The 17061-nt window shown below is 38.8% G+C and overlaps 1 protein-coding gene across 8 annotated transcripts in view; it reads right to left on the reverse strand.

The window, feature by feature from the left end:
• Positions 1-10003: 10003 nt before the first annotated feature.
• The window catches only part of FRYL (FRY like transcription coactivator), a 252499-nt gene continuing 245441 nt past the window's right edge, over positions 10004-17061 (reverse strand). For 6 of the 8 annotated variants that reach the window (XM_063457943.1, XM_063457944.1, XM_063457940.1 and 3 more), the window contains 4 exons: positions 16737-16754; positions 15263-15373; positions 13438-13634; positions 10004-12464 (listed from right to left, as the gene is read on the reverse strand). In XM_063457943.1, the coding sequence (XP_063314013.1) occupies positions 12206-12464; positions 13438-13634; positions 15263-15373; positions 16737-16754 (585 nt within the window). In that variant the 3' untranslated portion in view covers positions 10004-12205. The remainder of the gene's footprint in view (positions 12465-13437; positions 13635-15262; positions 15374-16736; positions 16755-17061) is intronic. The other 2 variants (XM_063457939.1, XM_063457945.1) reach the window with 1 other exon arrangement.

A 17061-nucleotide genomic window follows, 5' to 3' on the forward strand; every position in this document is an offset into this window, starting at 1 on the left:
CCGCATAATGCAAGTATTGCTGCCTTGCCTGTAGTAGAATTGAGAGTTCTGTAAATCCAAAGTTTAATAAAGAAGAAAACTACAATATGCATATATTTTTCCTTCTGGTAGACTGTGTGCCTGGATTGTGAGTGATAAGTGGAGGGGCACTTTCTAGAACAGATAACATTTTACGTTTTCTGTGGTTGTTTTGCTTATTCCATTAATTAACAATCATATAGGATAGGATACTTTCCACCATAGTGGAACGGGGGAAAAAAAATTGCCATTCGCAATGTGTTATGTGCGGTTTGCTTGTGACATGTCCCTGGTGACTCATAAGTGGGATACCAGAGGACAAAGGCCAGGAGAGAGTATTGTGGTTTTGCGTATGTGTATAGAATGAGGTTTGTGTGTCAGGGATGTTTTGTCTGTAGTCATTCTAGCATATTCAGAAGTGGTTATGTTTCTGTAGGAGTTCCGGCATGTTCTTAAGGGATCCATACTTTGCATATGGAATTGTCTGGTATGTGTGAAAATTGTGCAGTGTGTCTATATAAATGTAATTAAATAGCTAAAAATATATTGCCTTTTCCTTGGGAAGAGAGGGACACTGGAAGTCCTGCTGCTGTCTGGATCCCATGTCAGAGCATTGCTGTGTTAACCTGCGGCAACGCTCTGAATCGCAGAGCTCGGGAGAGGAAAATTCTACACGTGCTGAGGTGTAGATCTCCTCACCAGCCATGCAGTGTGGCTAGTGCCTGCTCTGTAAGGGCTGGCAGAGTGCAGATCCTTTGCTCTTTCCTGCTGGCCTCAACCCATGGTCATCACAGCCCACTGGGCATTTGCCTGATGGCCAGTTCAGGCCTGCTTTCCACATAAAACTTCTGTGAAGTTAGATTGATTTTAAGTATGGCTAGGGGCCAGAATGAAGGGAGTATATACTGTTTAAAAATCGGTTTTATTTAAAGGCTTTCCAAGATCTACTTTTTGTTGTCCTTATTCTATTATTGGACTCTAGTAGTAAAAGGGAAGCATGTGCACAATTGTAACCAGGCTCTTTGCCACGTTGTTCACTTCTGCAACTCTAAGACTGCCCCATTAATACCAGGTGTCAAAAGACCTCATTGAAGTGCTCTGGGTGCAAACTCCCATCACCCTTTCAATAATTACCTACTGGGTTAACTCTCCTCTAGTGCCTGTCTACCAGACAGTTCCTAAAGGGACTTATATGTGGATAGGCAACTTCTGGTCACCCAAATGACTCAGAACGTCCTCACATTATGTATGGGGATATCAGCATCACCCAAAAGCCCCTAGGAAAGTATTGAACAATGCTTTTCTATGGGGAAAATCCTAATGCAAGTGCGCATTAGGTCTCCTCAGCCGGCTGGGGAGGAGCGTGCGCAGAGCTGGGGCTGGACCCAGATAATTACCCATTCTGTCACTTAACACCTTCTCCACCACGGGGATGCGGAATAGGCGGGCGCCTTGACAGAGGGGGAAGCTATAGTGATAGGAAAACAAGTTTGTTTCCCTGGCACTATAGTTTCCCTTTAAAGAAACACTGTAGAATTGGGAATAGAAATCTGTACTGCTAACGCTAGTATTCCTCCATTCTCCCCTAATGATAAAATAAAGGTTTTACTTCGCTTCCTAAAACGGCATCATTGAGGAGGCATAGCTTCCGCGGTTCATGGTCCAAAGTTCCTTATCCCCTTAAGGACCAAACTTCTGGAATAAAAGGGAATCATGACATGTCACACATGTCATGTGTCCTTAAGGGGTTAAAAAGCCACACTGGGACCGTGTGTTTTCCTATGTGCTGTAGTATCACATGACCGGCTTGCTTGGCCAGTGCAGAGGAAGTCCCTCTAGTGCAGTGATGGCGAACCTGTGGCACGCCGGGCCCTCTGTGGGCACGTGGCCATAGGTTCGGCATCACTGCAGAGTAGGCACCTGCCTGCTCAAAACGGCAGGCGCCTACTCTGCTTCCGTGTCGGCAGGACCGGAAGCAGGGGGGAGTCATCTAGGAAACAGCTCTCCTGTCCTCCCGCGAGCTGTGTGGAGGGTTGCCGTGCGTTACCACAGCATCGCGTGGGAGGACAGGAGAGCTGCAGGCACCTGCCCTACATACTAACCACCACCGGACCACCAGGGATGGCTGTGTCCCCCTTTCTCCCACCGCCCCCCCCCCCCCCCTTCACCAAAGGTAAGATGAAATGGGGGGTGGGTGGGGGGGGGAGAAAGGGGGACACAGCCATCCCTGGTGGTCCGGTGGTGTATGTATTACACAGTCGGTGTGTGAATATGTTCAGCTGTGTGTATGCATTGCATTTGTTGGAGATACTAATAAATATTAATAGATAAAATTAAGCATATATCATTATTTTAAATTTGTATAATTGAACTCTCTGTGTCTTTTAAAACAAAAGATGTTAACTAGTTCGGACAACTGCACGAGTTGTTTTTTCTGAACTTAAATCTCAGTATTCAGGTTTAAATGCCGTGTTGGCACTTTGAGGAAAAAAAAGTTGACATGTATTGCATTTTGGGCACTCTGGCTCAAAAAGGTTCGCCATCACTGTTCTAGTGGCTGGCAGCATGACACTCTGTACGACGGCCACTTCAAAGTAAACCCTACCCCCTTTCTGTGCAACAGGAATGTTTCTTTTTAACTTAATTTATTACTCTTGAAGGGCTAAAAATACAGGACAACGTTTATTGAGCAGAAGCCATTTCTAGTGGGGTTTTTTTTTTTTTTTTGCACCATATTCATTCTAACCTTATGTTAAATCTTCCTCTTTTTGACTTGAGTCCCTGTTCACTCAACTAGTTTTAAGTACAATATCCTTCCCCCCTTAAATAAAAATATGCTGCATTAGTTATTTCCGTGTGTACCTTCTGTAGCTAAGAAAGATGGGCTGTACCTATACAGTGGGTGTGGAGAGGGAGTGCTGGGAAGTCTCTATAGTAAAAGGATTACAATTCCACAGGACCCAATTTAGGTTACCCTAAAGGAACACTCCACAGCAGGGAAGAGACTACCAGAGGCTTTGCTCAAATAAAGTGCTCATGCCCCTTCTGTTAGCACAGGGGATCTAGTGGAAGCAGGACGAAACGTCCCAAGGGGCAGAAATCCTTTTTATAAACTATTGGAACAGTGACCATAAAGTGGAACAATGCCAGGCATACGTCCTTGCAAGGCTTAGTCACTCATCCACTGAGAAGGCCCTGCCCCCAATGGCTTGGCGCAGGAGAACTAATGGAAGCTCCTAGATTCGAATGAGCACTAGACTGCAGAGATTGAGTAGTGTGTGCCATGGCAAGGGTGCATAATTTATTACTACACTATGAAATATTATTCTTTAATGTAATTTGTGTAGTAAATGGCACAAATTACAGAGATGCTATGGCTGAGGTCAACAGGGGTTACATCTTTTGAAGCTGGAACCCCCACAGAGGTCAGATGACAGAAGGGGTAGTAGGAATGTGAAAAGGATTGTACTATATGGACGGGAAGTAATCAAGGCTCTGCAAGGTGTGAGGTTCTACACTTGGAAAAAGTCTGAATGTCTCTTCATCCATTTGGCATGTACCTTGTAAAGGATAGTTCAATCCTTTGATATGGTAACGGGATTAGTTTCATGAAGATCCTCGTGTTCCAATATCTTATCCAAGTGAAACATTAATACTTACCCACAGGTTAATAATTAAGCCTCATTTTTATTATATTTGGAATGGGACAAGCCCAATCTCTTAATTAAGCCTAAACATGAGTTGCACAACTTAAACCGTGTGGCAGGAGTTGTGATGTCTGTCCTATTGGATCGTGGGCGGGGCGTGCAATATGTCTATGGAATGGGAAAACCATAACAAATTCATAGAGGCAATTATTTCTGTGGCAAGTACAGTAGAGGAGATAAAACCAAAAGTTTATATTTGGCTTGTTGTTTCTGGAACAAAGCAGGTGGTCACTTAGAATCACTATAGGTACGCCTTGGCTCCACCCCTGGGTGAGGTGTGATAATCCACAGGGTATATCTCCTGTGATCCTGAAGGGTGGTAGTGTATTTGCTTGGGGCCAAGATCTAATTTTTTTTTTTTTTTTAAATTCTTTATTTTTGATGTGCACAATAGGAACAGTAATCCTTGGTGGGCCACAACGGCAACCTCAAGGTATGTTATTGAACATTAGCAATACAGGTTGTGGTAATCGATAGTCAGGCACATTTTTAAGTTTAAGAGATCAAGATTGCAACAATATAGGTTTTCGATTAGCGTAAGTGAATTAGTTAGTCTGAAATACACATTCCTATGATAAACAAGCTGGTCAATGAAATATTTTCTAAATGTTATAGTCTAAATTACGGTACAATGCATAAGTATTCATGCAATGTATTATCTTATTAATATCCTAACAACATAGTAAGATGCACAGTTAGAACAGATATAAAAGTAAATAACAAGCCATATATATTGAAAAGGCAAGTGTAGAGTATCATATGGTAGTGTGTTAGGTGAGTAGCTTAATGCACATTAGGTGTAGTGTATTGAGTGTGAGTGGGTGGTATGTACGCTGCCTGGTTGTTGGTGGCTGATCATGCTATACCTCTATGTAGGCTGCATCATCGTGATGAGGCATGTTTAAATATTGTGTTTGCTAGATACAGGCTGGTCATGGGCCACTGATTAGATGTAGCTCATGCCTACATAGTGTGAGTACAGCAGGCGGGGTTCGCACTTCTAGTGCCAGGCATGTGGGTTTTTCTCATGAAGAGTGCTAAATCTAGCAGAAAGTAAGAGCATGGCTCATGAACAAAAGTAAAATAACTTGGTCTGTGCATGCTGGGGTATCTAAGTGTGACTTACACCAATTAGTTGTCGAGGTAGTCACCTGAGATTAACGCCAAGTCAGAGCAGGCTATAAGAAGTTAACAAGCTATAAGACATCTATCATAGGTAATTAACATGTTAGGACGTGGGGCTAACAGACTATGTGACATGGATAGATTATAGTAAGTAGTATCCGTGCTATAACAATCAACATGTTATTAGCCAGCTATAAGACATCAGAGGATTGTAGCAAATTATGTACATGTTAGGCTAGATATGCATACGATTCAGTATCCTGCTTAAGGTTAGAGCAGAGTCATGCAGCCCTAAATATTGGTTAGTTAAACAATTAAGGCTAGTGTGTCTAAGCAATGTGCAGTATATAGGTAGTCGACAGATAGTGTAGCTAAGACACAGATTTTCTTAAGGTCAAAACCAGTGTAACTGTGAGTAGACACGTTATCGGGTTAGTGCCCCCCTGGGCGTAGTGATAGTAGCAAGTTGCCCCGCAGTGACATTAGACAGCATATGGAGAGACAGCAGAAGTGAAAAATCTAAGTAGAAAAGAACATATTACTCGGAGTATGGCATTTAAAGGCAAAATTAGCTACTCAGGTCATCAAGGGGAAAGTCCAGCCCGTTGTCAGTCCCATAAACTAGCTCAGCCGATTCCGTCAGGTGGCAGGTGAGCTGGAACACTGGAGTTGGTGGCAGCAACCAAGATCTAATTTTGAGTGAGTCACCATCTTTCCTTGCCAGAGACCCCCTGGACAGAAGTTGTACTTTGAAAAACCTAAGTGAGTAAGGACTCCTGTATTTTATCCTTTTTGTTTTTATGTTGTTGGTGTAATTTGTTTATCATATATTTTTATATGCACTGTGACCATTTTTTGCTCATAATAAACATTAATTTATTAAGTTCTGCCTTTGTCTGGTTAAGAATCACGTTACCTGAAGAGACTAGTTAGTACAACATTTAAGGAATTACAAAAATACTAAGTAATATTTGGTGGGTTTTGTTGATTTACCTGGGGGACCAAGGCACCCCATTTATAAATTGTTTTGGTGGTGGCAGCGTTAAAATAGTAATAGTTATATTATTATGTTTAAGTGTGGGGGGGTGTTTAAAAAGGGTGATTTTGTCATTCTTTCCGGTCTAGTGCAGACAAATAGTGTACTTTAACCCTTTCACCACCACAACTACGTCACGCACACTCCTGGAGTAGGGTGCGTTCGTGACAGTGTGCTTTAGACGTTATTGTGTCTAGTGTTCCTTTTGAAACTCCTGGTATAGAATTGGTTAATGGAGCCCAACTTGGCTAAGTATTCTATTACATTTGGTTAATACAGCTGTGGTCCTAGTGTAGTGGGGTAGGTTGAAGATGGAAAATATTCTTTTAGCCTTTGGATATAGGGGGAACTCACTTCTACATTTCCCCTCTACTACAATCCTCTTAGCAATAAGATATTTAATTAGAGTGGTGCTCCACTATTTGTATGCCACACAAATAGTGATGCAGACATGCTATAATGTATCAGGAGTTGTATAGCCCTATACAATATCAGTGATGGGATCCTAAAAGCAGAGCATCTTAACAAGTGGTTCTATTGCACCATTAGGCATTCGTAATGATATAAGGCCAAATAGCAAATTAATAAGACTCCATAGAAATCCTGGAAGGATCAATTCGTTCAGGTGCAGATTTAAAGGAATTCGTATTGTTCATCCTGGTTGAAAAACAACATTCATACACAAGTCTGATATCAGGTAAAATAATGTTGCATTCAAATCAAATGCCAAACTGCTGCACCATTATGAAAAAACACTTTCTTATAATAAAATATTTGTAATAAAGACTAAGAAAATAGGAAAAACTAAAAAAAAAAAAAGTTATTTACAAGTTAAAATTAGATTTCTCAGTGTGATACTCTCCTATAGTTTACAATTATACCAAAATTGCTTAACAGAAAACATAACGTAGTTAGCAACCCTGATTGTATCGGCATGTAACTGGAATTTTCAGGTAACAATGGGAACAGATTAATACACTGAGTATGACCCCAAAGATATATAAAGTATAGCTGGAGTGTAACACATCAACTCTTTTCTTTTTCTGAATGATGCCTGATTGGCATTATTCGTTAGGTCTGTCCCCAAATGCTACAACTCACCTGAAATTCATTGCCAGGCCTTGCTCCTGGCACTGCTCAACACTCCTCACAGGCTCAAATTAAAATAGAGGACCTTTTAACAGTCTCAGATTGCATATGTGTGCCCTTAGCTGGCATGGAGAGATGGTGAGGAAGGTAAAAATTAACAGAGGGTATATAGAGGCAGCTGCACTCATGGAAGGAGAGGAGACACAAGCGGGAGCCAGCAAGAAGCATAGAACCTGTGTTGGCAGCATGCAGATGACATCTGAATTTTGAACAGAATTGACGTTTAACAGTCCAGAACAAAGTTCCAGGCTGCCAACTTCATGTGTGCAACTAGTCCCCAGACACACAAGTGCAAAGATCTCTGGATTCTTTTTTTCACGAACACTTTAAAAAGCAGGTGGTCATGGATGTTGGAGTAACCCTTTAATATAGATTCAATCTTATCCTGTGCGAATGAACAATTACACCTTGATATTGCATTTGATATGACACCACTGGTTTACCAAATTAGCTAATGTCCATTCTGCTAGATGCATTTGGATCTGAATTGTTAAAAACGGTGCTGTGAGAATCATTTGAATCCTATACCTGTGATTAAAATTGGTGCTTTTGCATCTAAATCCTATACAAACACTGAATTCATCCGTAAGATTGCTTCAAATCCACTCAATCCAAACAAATTCTGACCAGAATTGGCCTTAGTAAATCTGCTAATTGCCAATGCCATCAGAATTCGGTAATTTTAACCAGATTTTGTCCAGATGGGATAGAACATCTTCATATTTATAATGTTCTTTAGCATCTAAATAACCTCATCCATATAGATCTATACAAACACCTCCATTTACGCTAGCAACATTTTTCTATGCAATAAAATAAGAATTGCACTCTAAAGAATTGTCATATCTTCTCTCCCTGCCAAACACTGTGCAGGATTAATGTTCGCCTTAACCCCTTAAGGACTAAACTTCTGGAATAAAAGGGATTCATGACATGTCACACGTCATGTGTCCTTAAGGGGTTAAAGGACGTGAATAAGCCATGGCACCCTCACTAGTGCAGACTGTTCCATTTCAATACTCTACAGAGCCCTGCAATAGAATTCCATGGCAGAAGTAGACTTCTAAGGAGCAGATTGTAGTGATAACACACTGCTATTCATAGGTTTAAGACCATTATTGAAACATTTCTGCCGATGTGGGCAATCCTGCTGGTCTGGAAAGCACTGGCAGGGTAGGTTTTGTTTAACAAAGTATGCACTTGAACCAGATTTAACAAAAGCCTTAATGGATGCATTCCTTTCCCTAGAGGCTATTACGGTTTCTTATTTACAGAGATCTGCAAATTAGATATACTTTATGCACAGGAGACTGAATTAGTGACATGATGGTTTATAGGTTTTGACAATAGGTTTTAATCACTTGAATAAAAAGAATTTCATTCTTCTTCCACCTCGCAACAAATTAATATCCACGCTACCATGTTTCTAGAATAATCATGCTATGAGCTCTAAGCCGACGTTCAACGCATTTGTTGGCTCATTTCAAGATAATCAAAAATATGACTTGCATAAATATTTTAGTATGTGGCCTGTTAATAGGAGAGTGAGTTTTGTATTTGTGATTGAAGAAAATATGCAAACCATTGTAGCAATCTCCCCAAACTGTCATTTCTCAACAAATGCATCAGTCAGAAATTGTCAGCTCTTCAGCAATTGGTAAATAAACCTCCTGTGATCCACAGCCTGCGTTTCCCTGGTTGAGGATTGAGTGTTTTGTAATTCGGCAACAGCTGGAGAATGCCTGATGAAGCAACTCTCCTAAACACAGATATGCATGTCCCAAGGATACTCCCTCTCAGGCATATACACTGATCCACAATGCCCGACACGTATACGCATGTCCCAATATACACTGCGAGGCACACTTCGTCAAATACACACACACACACACACACACACACACACACAATGTCTTGCATTGTCTGAGCATCAATGTGTACAAGTATCAGAGTGTGAATGTGTGTCTAAAGCAGGGGTGCCCAAACCGTAGACCCCCAGAGGTTTTAAAACTACAGCTTCCATGATGCTTTGTCATTCTAAAGCATGCAACACATCATGGGAGTTGTAGTTCTTCTACACCTGGAGATCTACCTCATTGGCAGCCCTAGTCTAAAGAGACCACACGGGTGCAATATGAGGTAATTAGGGTATGGACAATATCATGGTAATGTGGCAACATATAGAATATACATAGTGCACAATTGAGTGCATACGAGATTATGTATTTAATTGAGAATATGAGAACATGTGGGTAAAATGTGTTACATATTCAGAATTGTTATTTACAACACTGTCTTATTTTATTATTGACACATTAAATTAAATAAATAAAAATAAATATGCATCCACAATGTTTTGTTGTTGTTTTTTTTTGGTTTCCATTAATGTGCTATGTATACTCCAACAAAAACACATTTAAACATTACTTTCCAGGACACCGCAAGTACTAAGAATCTGATACTGCCTCTACTGCAAAACAACTGGTAGTGAAGACGGTAAATATCCATCTTGGCATACAGACTGTAATTAATGAGAATTTTGGAATGTAGTGATTTATATAAATTATGTAAAGGAACTTTGAATCACAGCACTAGTAGCACGCCACTTCTCAGGCATCAGAATATAAAAATGCCATCCCAGCACTTTGCTTCATCGTTGCATATGTGCCATAAATTCGGTTTGATTTAAATGCTTTAATAGTTACGGTTGTATGGGTAGTTAACCTGGATACATTTACAAACTAAACAGTTCAGCTATCACCTGGGTAAGAAGGCAAGATTGGATCCTCATTCAAGGGCCACACTGATTGAAACCAAATTAGTATCCTGTCCCATGGAGCTGTCCACACTAGTATTGCTGTAACAGCAATGCATTACCAAATACAAATGGAATAGTCTAATTGATGATATAGTCACTAGACTAATCTTTCAAAATGAATGTCATGTAACTGGAGTCCCGAGAAAAAAAAAAAAAAATATTTAAGAACCGACCTAGATAATAAAAACAAACCAAGGTTAAAGGAGACAGCGAAACGAAATAACATTTCAGAGATCCATAGCAAAGAGCTTACTATTTGCAAGTATGTAGTTTTCTTACAGTGCAATCTGTTTTACATAATAGAGTTGCCCGATACTCAGTTTGGGATAGAATGAAACAAAAACAAACATGTAAAACTCTACAGACTGATCATTTTGCGATAAGGTCATGTAGTCCAATAAAAGTTATAGCATTTTTTAATGTGGGTGATTTATAAACATAATGGTGCCAAAATAAAAATATTCTATTATTTATATTTATTTGAACAAATAAAATTCTAATGCACCTTTAAGTAAACCACTTACATTTCAAAATAGGTCATGTTCCTTAGGAACAAGAAAATCTAGTTATTAGTGAATGTGCCACAATGGCTGTTAAGACATGTATGTATGTTAATTCCTTGGTCCTTCCATAGTGTCCATCACATCACAGAGTGATTCAGCTTCTTGATTGCAGCCTGTTTTTCCTCGTAGAGCGCACAAGACTTTTTTTTTTTTTTTTTTAATTCTTCCGATCCAACGCTCTCACTTTCAGAGGCTTGCAGGTTTTACATATGAAACACTTCACATGTAGTCACTGAGTGTGCTTCCAGATAAAGGGAGAGTCAAACATGTTTTATATTAAATAATACATAGATGTAAGTAACAAAATAGAGATTTTTATCTTTGTTTTTGATTTTAATCACAGTGGGTAAAAGAGGTGTATAAAAATGCAGAGTATTCCTTTTTAGATAACAGGAATAATTTGATTACATTCATATTTTTTTCTTTACAAAAAAAAAATGCTGTTGGCTTTTACAGGAACCTGTTTATTTTGTGCTACAGAATTACGTCTTCATTAGTTCATAATGCAGCGATTGGCTTTTTATTTGGTAGCTTGTCCTCTGGTTTTCAAAAGCCCACCCTTGACTTTAGTCAGTAACACAGGTATATATATAGGACACCCCTCTGACACTGAAAGGGCTCATATATAATATACACGTTATGAAGTAAGAAAAGATCTTTAATACCCTCTCTTATGAGGGCTTTCTAAGCTACCCCAATAGAACATGTATTGTATTCACCACACCGTGTATTTCACTGTTTGGTCCTTTCAATGGCAATGAGCCACAGACTTTCTGTCATTAAAAGGATCCACAGAGCCTCTGTACATCTATCATTCTATTTGATTGCACACATTTACAAGAAAATACTGGATTTACACCATACGGAGATTCTAGAATATATACAGAATAAAATAAGTTATCTTCTAATGAGAATCGCTGTTTGGCAGCATATATCTAAATATACATTTTAAAGTCTCTGCAGGTAGCTACTTTTTGGTTAGTTATCAATATTTATACCATATGTGCTGGTCAGAGAACTGAGCAGCATACTAATACAGTTAAGATATATTATTTCTTTTAGAAACACCGGGGGAAAGCCCGGTTTAAAATAGTTACATGTCCTAACATTTACACGCTATGAGGTGTTAGAGCTAATAAAATAATTTATCCAAAAATAATGTTGCAGTACTCTTTGAGGCATGCACGGACACAATATGTACACTCAATCATACCTTGAAAATGCACCTCTCATAGAACCACACATCCCATTTTGTCTGCCCAGGCAGGAAAACACAAACATAAAACAAAAATACCAACAAAACATTAAAGAGTTCAATGGCATTCCTAAGTCTTTAGAAGTCCTCTTATGCCAGTATCTCTTTGGAGAATTTCAGTGTCATGGTACATTTGCCTGGTACTTTGACTCTGGTATGACCAGGAACCAAATTACTGTTTTTAGACAAGATAGACCAGTCTAGATTTAAATGTCCTGCTTCTAACCCAATGCCTCAATAGGGCAGAGGTCATATTGCATCTTCTTTATACATCATGATAGCCCTTTTGCTTCTGGATGGTAGGTGTGTAATGTAAGAGGAAAGGAAACTAGGCTCCACTTTTGCACACACTGTATTAAACAATGTGGCCAGTCTCTTCCAGAACTGATGCATCTCACATTTGAGAATGCTCCTCTTCACTGAGTTCTGTTTAGTCAAAAAGCATGTGAGCTATACAGTAATTATGGAAAGGTGCTTGATAAGATCCTCAGACGTCCAGTGCTTCAAGTTTGTGGCCTGCTCCATAGCAGCTGCTCAAAGCTCAGTGCTCACCATATTGGTGACGGGTTTGGCTTTTGATAGAAGCTGGTATGACTGTACCGCACGCAGGGACATACGAATTTCTAGATTTATCTCCATCAGCTTTGAACTGGCTTTTGACATGTCCTGCTTGGACCCAATGATGGCAAAGCTGCCTGTCTGACCCAGTGTTTGATGACGGAAATATATATGCAATAAGGTTTGAATTGGATCATCTTCTGAGCTGCCAAATATATCATTGGGCCAAATAGACCTATGAAGCAAAAAGACAGTGTAGATTAGGCAATAGATGGTAAGATGTGATAAGTTGTTCTCATTTTACAAGACACAGCCATAAATTGCAGGCACCAACATAAAATTTCCTCCAAAAATAAATAGCAATTTATGGGAATTTAATTTGATAAAGCTGGAAAAGGAAATATTAGCTTGTTAGCTCATTATTAAAATATGGCATTGGCTAATAAGACACTTTAAAAATGGAATTACAAGGTAACCTTCCATGAAGTTGTGTTTGTGTCCCCATTGCATTTCAAGGCCCTGAGCAGAAATGTTCAATAGATATGGATCTCTGCGAAGGCGACCATATGCTTTTACAATACTATGTTTGAATTCCACAACTACAATGTGATGACAATAAAAACGATTTAAAACAATAGATATGGATCCACGCCTAAAATCTCACATTATTTAATATATTATAAGATACTACAATCTTGTGTGGAAATACATTTGAAAAAAGTCAAGTATTTTCACCATGATTAATTTTTCCCTGGCTGGACACAAAGCACTTTATTGGAAGCTGTGCCGTTTCATTTTAACACTAGCAGCAATGTTCTATGTAGCCCACTGCGCACTGATTTTATTCTAAATAGAACATACCTACCAGCGGAGCCTAAATGGAAAGAAAACATACCATAGGATCATTACTACCATGCTTACTATAATTTTACTATGAATTAATCATGATTTCACGTGATTTTTCAGGTGAAAATCAAATTGTTAAAGACTACCATTCTGTTCTGTGCAATACTCTTTTAAACACAGTATTTCTAAAAACCAAGCCAGTGAAAGGCACACCAAAACAAGTGCACTTCAAGGAATTGAAAAATGTTGCTCTAATGCATAAAGCCATTTTACACATACTATATAGACAAACGCAAAAATCTGACCAAAACAAACATGTTTCTATATACCCCCATTATTTATGTAAAAGCATAATTAATTACCTGAAAGCCTTGACCTGGGTTATGGCTGATACAAATTCCTTTGCTCTCAAGCTTTCAATAACTGAATGCACAGCGGCCTCAGTGGATGCTTGGCAAAAGTCAGAGAAGTCACAATCTTCAATGGCAATGTCTGACAAGGTGTCTGCTTCTTTCAGATAAGCCTCCAACTGAGAGAGCTCCTCTGACATGCATATTACCTAAAATATAGTTTGAGACTCCATTACCATACAGTCAGTTATTTGCAACCATGTTAAACTATAATGCATTGATAATATACATAGTGTATTGAGGAACAACACATTCTTCTTATTCAGTCTGCTTGTCAACAACCTGTTTAAAGGGACACTATAGTCACCAGAACAACTACAGCTTATTGAATTTGTTCTGGTGAGTAGAATCATTCCCGTAAGGCTTTTTGCAGTCAACACTGCCTTTTCAGAGAAAATACAGTGTTTACAGTACAGCCTAGGGATACCTTCACTGGCCACTCCTCAGATGGCTACCAGAGGTGCTTTTTGGGGCAGTGCTGCAATGCCATTTAGTGTCATCACCCTCTGCATGGAGACACTGAACATTCCTCATAGAAATCCACTGCTTCAATGCATTACTATCATTACTTCAATGCATTACTATCAGGAGATGCTAATTGGCCAGGGCTGCATTTGGCTTGTGCTGGCTCCACACCTGATCTATCTCCTTGACAAGCTCAGCCAATCTAATGCTTTCCTATTTGAAAGCATTGTGATTAACTCAAACCACCAGTTCTGATGATGTCAGCCAAGCAGATAAATCATGGGCAGAGCCTGTAGCAAACTGGAATAAAAGTAAGATTTTGCGATATTTAGGGATGCAAGAAGGTACTAGGTGATGGTTTTCACACAATAGGGTCAATAATACATGTTTGTGTTCCTTCAAGAATGCTACCAAAATGCAGGCTTTAACCCTTTAAATCTTGTTAAATCATAATGCCCAAAGCATTTACCATATGTGGTAGTCAATGGTCCGTTTTTCAAATAAACTGTCTCAGATACACCGGTTTCATATCACATTAGTTAGGCATGATTCAGCAGCCATAATGCAGAATTCTAAGAAAGGGTCAACAACTATCTATATAAAACCCAGCAGTTTTATCTATAAGACTAATTCATTGAACTCAGTGGGGAAGGAATTATGTGGATATCCTTTATTACGTTTGGTTTAAAATATGAGATAAAGAGACACTCAAAGCACCAAAACCACTTCATTTTAACAGAGTGCTTTAAATGCACTGATGCTGTCCCTGAGACATGACAATGTTTACATATTGCTTAAACCACGTCTCTGATGGTAGTTAGAATGACAGCCACTACAGACGCTCCATCCTTTGGTCTTCACATCCAGTGTAACTACACACAGCACAACAGTTTTTATTAACTTGCTTTGTTTTTTTTTTGAGGTTGGAGTCATTTAACTAAGAAAGCAAGACTGTTATAAATATATTTTTAACGTTCGGGTGTTCTTTTGATAATTACTATCTATATATTATATAATCTTCCACTGTAAATCATCTTGGGGGGAAAAAATTACAATTACAGAAGAGAATCCAAGATTGTGGAGGAAACACATTTCTCTTTTATTGTGAATGGCAAATTCTGTTCTCTACAACTATATAATCATTGTACTTTATTATGCTTATAAAGAAGTGTGTGTGTGTATAGATTTGCAACATGATCATAGTATAATACTGAGGTTCATCCTTCAAGAGGTATAGGATTGGATGGAGCCTTAGCAGGGCTATACCAAGACTCATCTTTAAATGCATACAATCCATAAAGTCTAGTTTTACCTCCGTCTCTTTCTTGATTGTGTCTACTTGGCCAATAAGTTTGCAGTAGGCCTGGAACAGAAGCAGTAGCTGAAAATGCAGCTTGTAGAGTCTTCGGCACAGCTCAAGCTCCTAGAAAGATGGCAAACCCATAAACATTTACTACTTTAAAATAAAATATAAAAAAAAACACAAACAATTTGTTCAGTAAAGGGAATGCACAATGAGATGCAGTTACTGGTTTAGTGCAAGGAAAGGAAGGTTAGATTTATATTAACTAACAAAAATCTTGTTAAATCATACACAAAAAAACAGCCCTGCATTGGGAAATCGCAAATACTACTTGGCTATAAGCAGCTGATTAGATTCATTTTGAAGGGGAAAATCAAATTAGCAGCAAGCCGAAATTCTCTTAGAAATGCCCTCATTAGTGGAGAACAGTGTTTTAATACATGCCATCAACCAATTCATGTGTATTTCCATGTTATTCTATGATGTGATAATGTTTAGATGATAACCATATTCCCCCTCCACTGGTTTTCTATGCATAACATACATATGGGGCCTGGGGGTTGTAACAAAGATCGATAGAGACACAAAGTTGTCTGTTTTAAAAATGCATTTGCTCAAGATGTAGGATATATATATATATATCTCTTGTTTGACTTTTTAAATATTTTTTTTTGCATTCTATATAAAAAGTCAAACAAGAGTTATCACTGAATATTTAGGGAAAGTCAGTTGCTTGAACACAATTATAGATGGAGCAATCACTATGGAAACCAATGGAATGTTTGTTCCAATTGCTCCACTATGAGAGTTCTACTCTGGAATTCCTCTTCCATGTGTTCAGTCCTCCCTAGGGGTGTTCTTAAAATGAGTTTGGTAAATCAGAGCCCATATAGGAATTTGTCAATCTGCTACTTGTGATTTCATGTGCAGACTCTTGTGAGTGGACATTTAAAACCCTAAATATGCTTCAATATACTGTTCTTAATAGAAATGTGCATAATTCATGTTGCTACAACTGAAGTACTACAACTGAACAACACGGATATATTAATGCTTTTGGGCAACTGTTTCTAAGTCTAACCGAAGGTTCCTGCATATTATTTCCCAACACAACTACCCCCAAAAAACCCAACCATGGAGTATCTAATACATTGCATAAATGAATGCATGGAATAGAAAAGGTTTGAAACGACATTGTGTAAAAAGGTGCATCTTTCTTGCACAATTTTTGACCAAATGGATTTGTTTAATCAATAGACAGTGATGGAGATGATACTATAGTATGAAATCAATCACCCACAGAAATTACACATGAGCTATGTGATATGAACATAGTGAACAGGTATGTAGGAGGGCAATTTTAGAGAACATGAAAGCCTTACAATGCTAGGATGTTACCAGCTCAACAAATGGACAAGACAGGTGGAAGTCAGCTTTTGATCTGACATGTTTAGTAACTGAAAAATCAAGGACCATCACTTACGGCTAGAAATTCCATTTGCTAAGCAAGAAGGTGCGCAGGTCATAAAAAACAAAAACAAAAAACAGAAAGGAAGAAAAAAAAGACGAAGAGTTAGTGATATTCTGTGAACAGGGGCCATGAAACCCCAAAGGAAACAGCGACCAACTACATTAAACACCTTCCTTCTGAAAGGAAAATGTACAAACGTTACACTACGGTTTGATATTAGAAGCCTGTTAGGTCAGTCTCGCACCATGAAAGCCATTGAGGATTATACAACCAATTAGTGATGTGGTGGTAGACTGATTAGCAGGGGAGATCAATCCTATCATGCCCTGCCAAGTCT

The sequence above is a fragment of the Pelobates fuscus genome, chromosome 6, assembly GCF_036172605.1.
Source record: "Pelobates fuscus isolate aPelFus1 chromosome 6, aPelFus1.pri, whole genome shotgun sequence".
In the NCBI taxonomy this organism is placed as follows: Eukaryota; Metazoa; Chordata; class Amphibia; order Anura; family Pelobatidae; genus Pelobates; species Pelobates fuscus.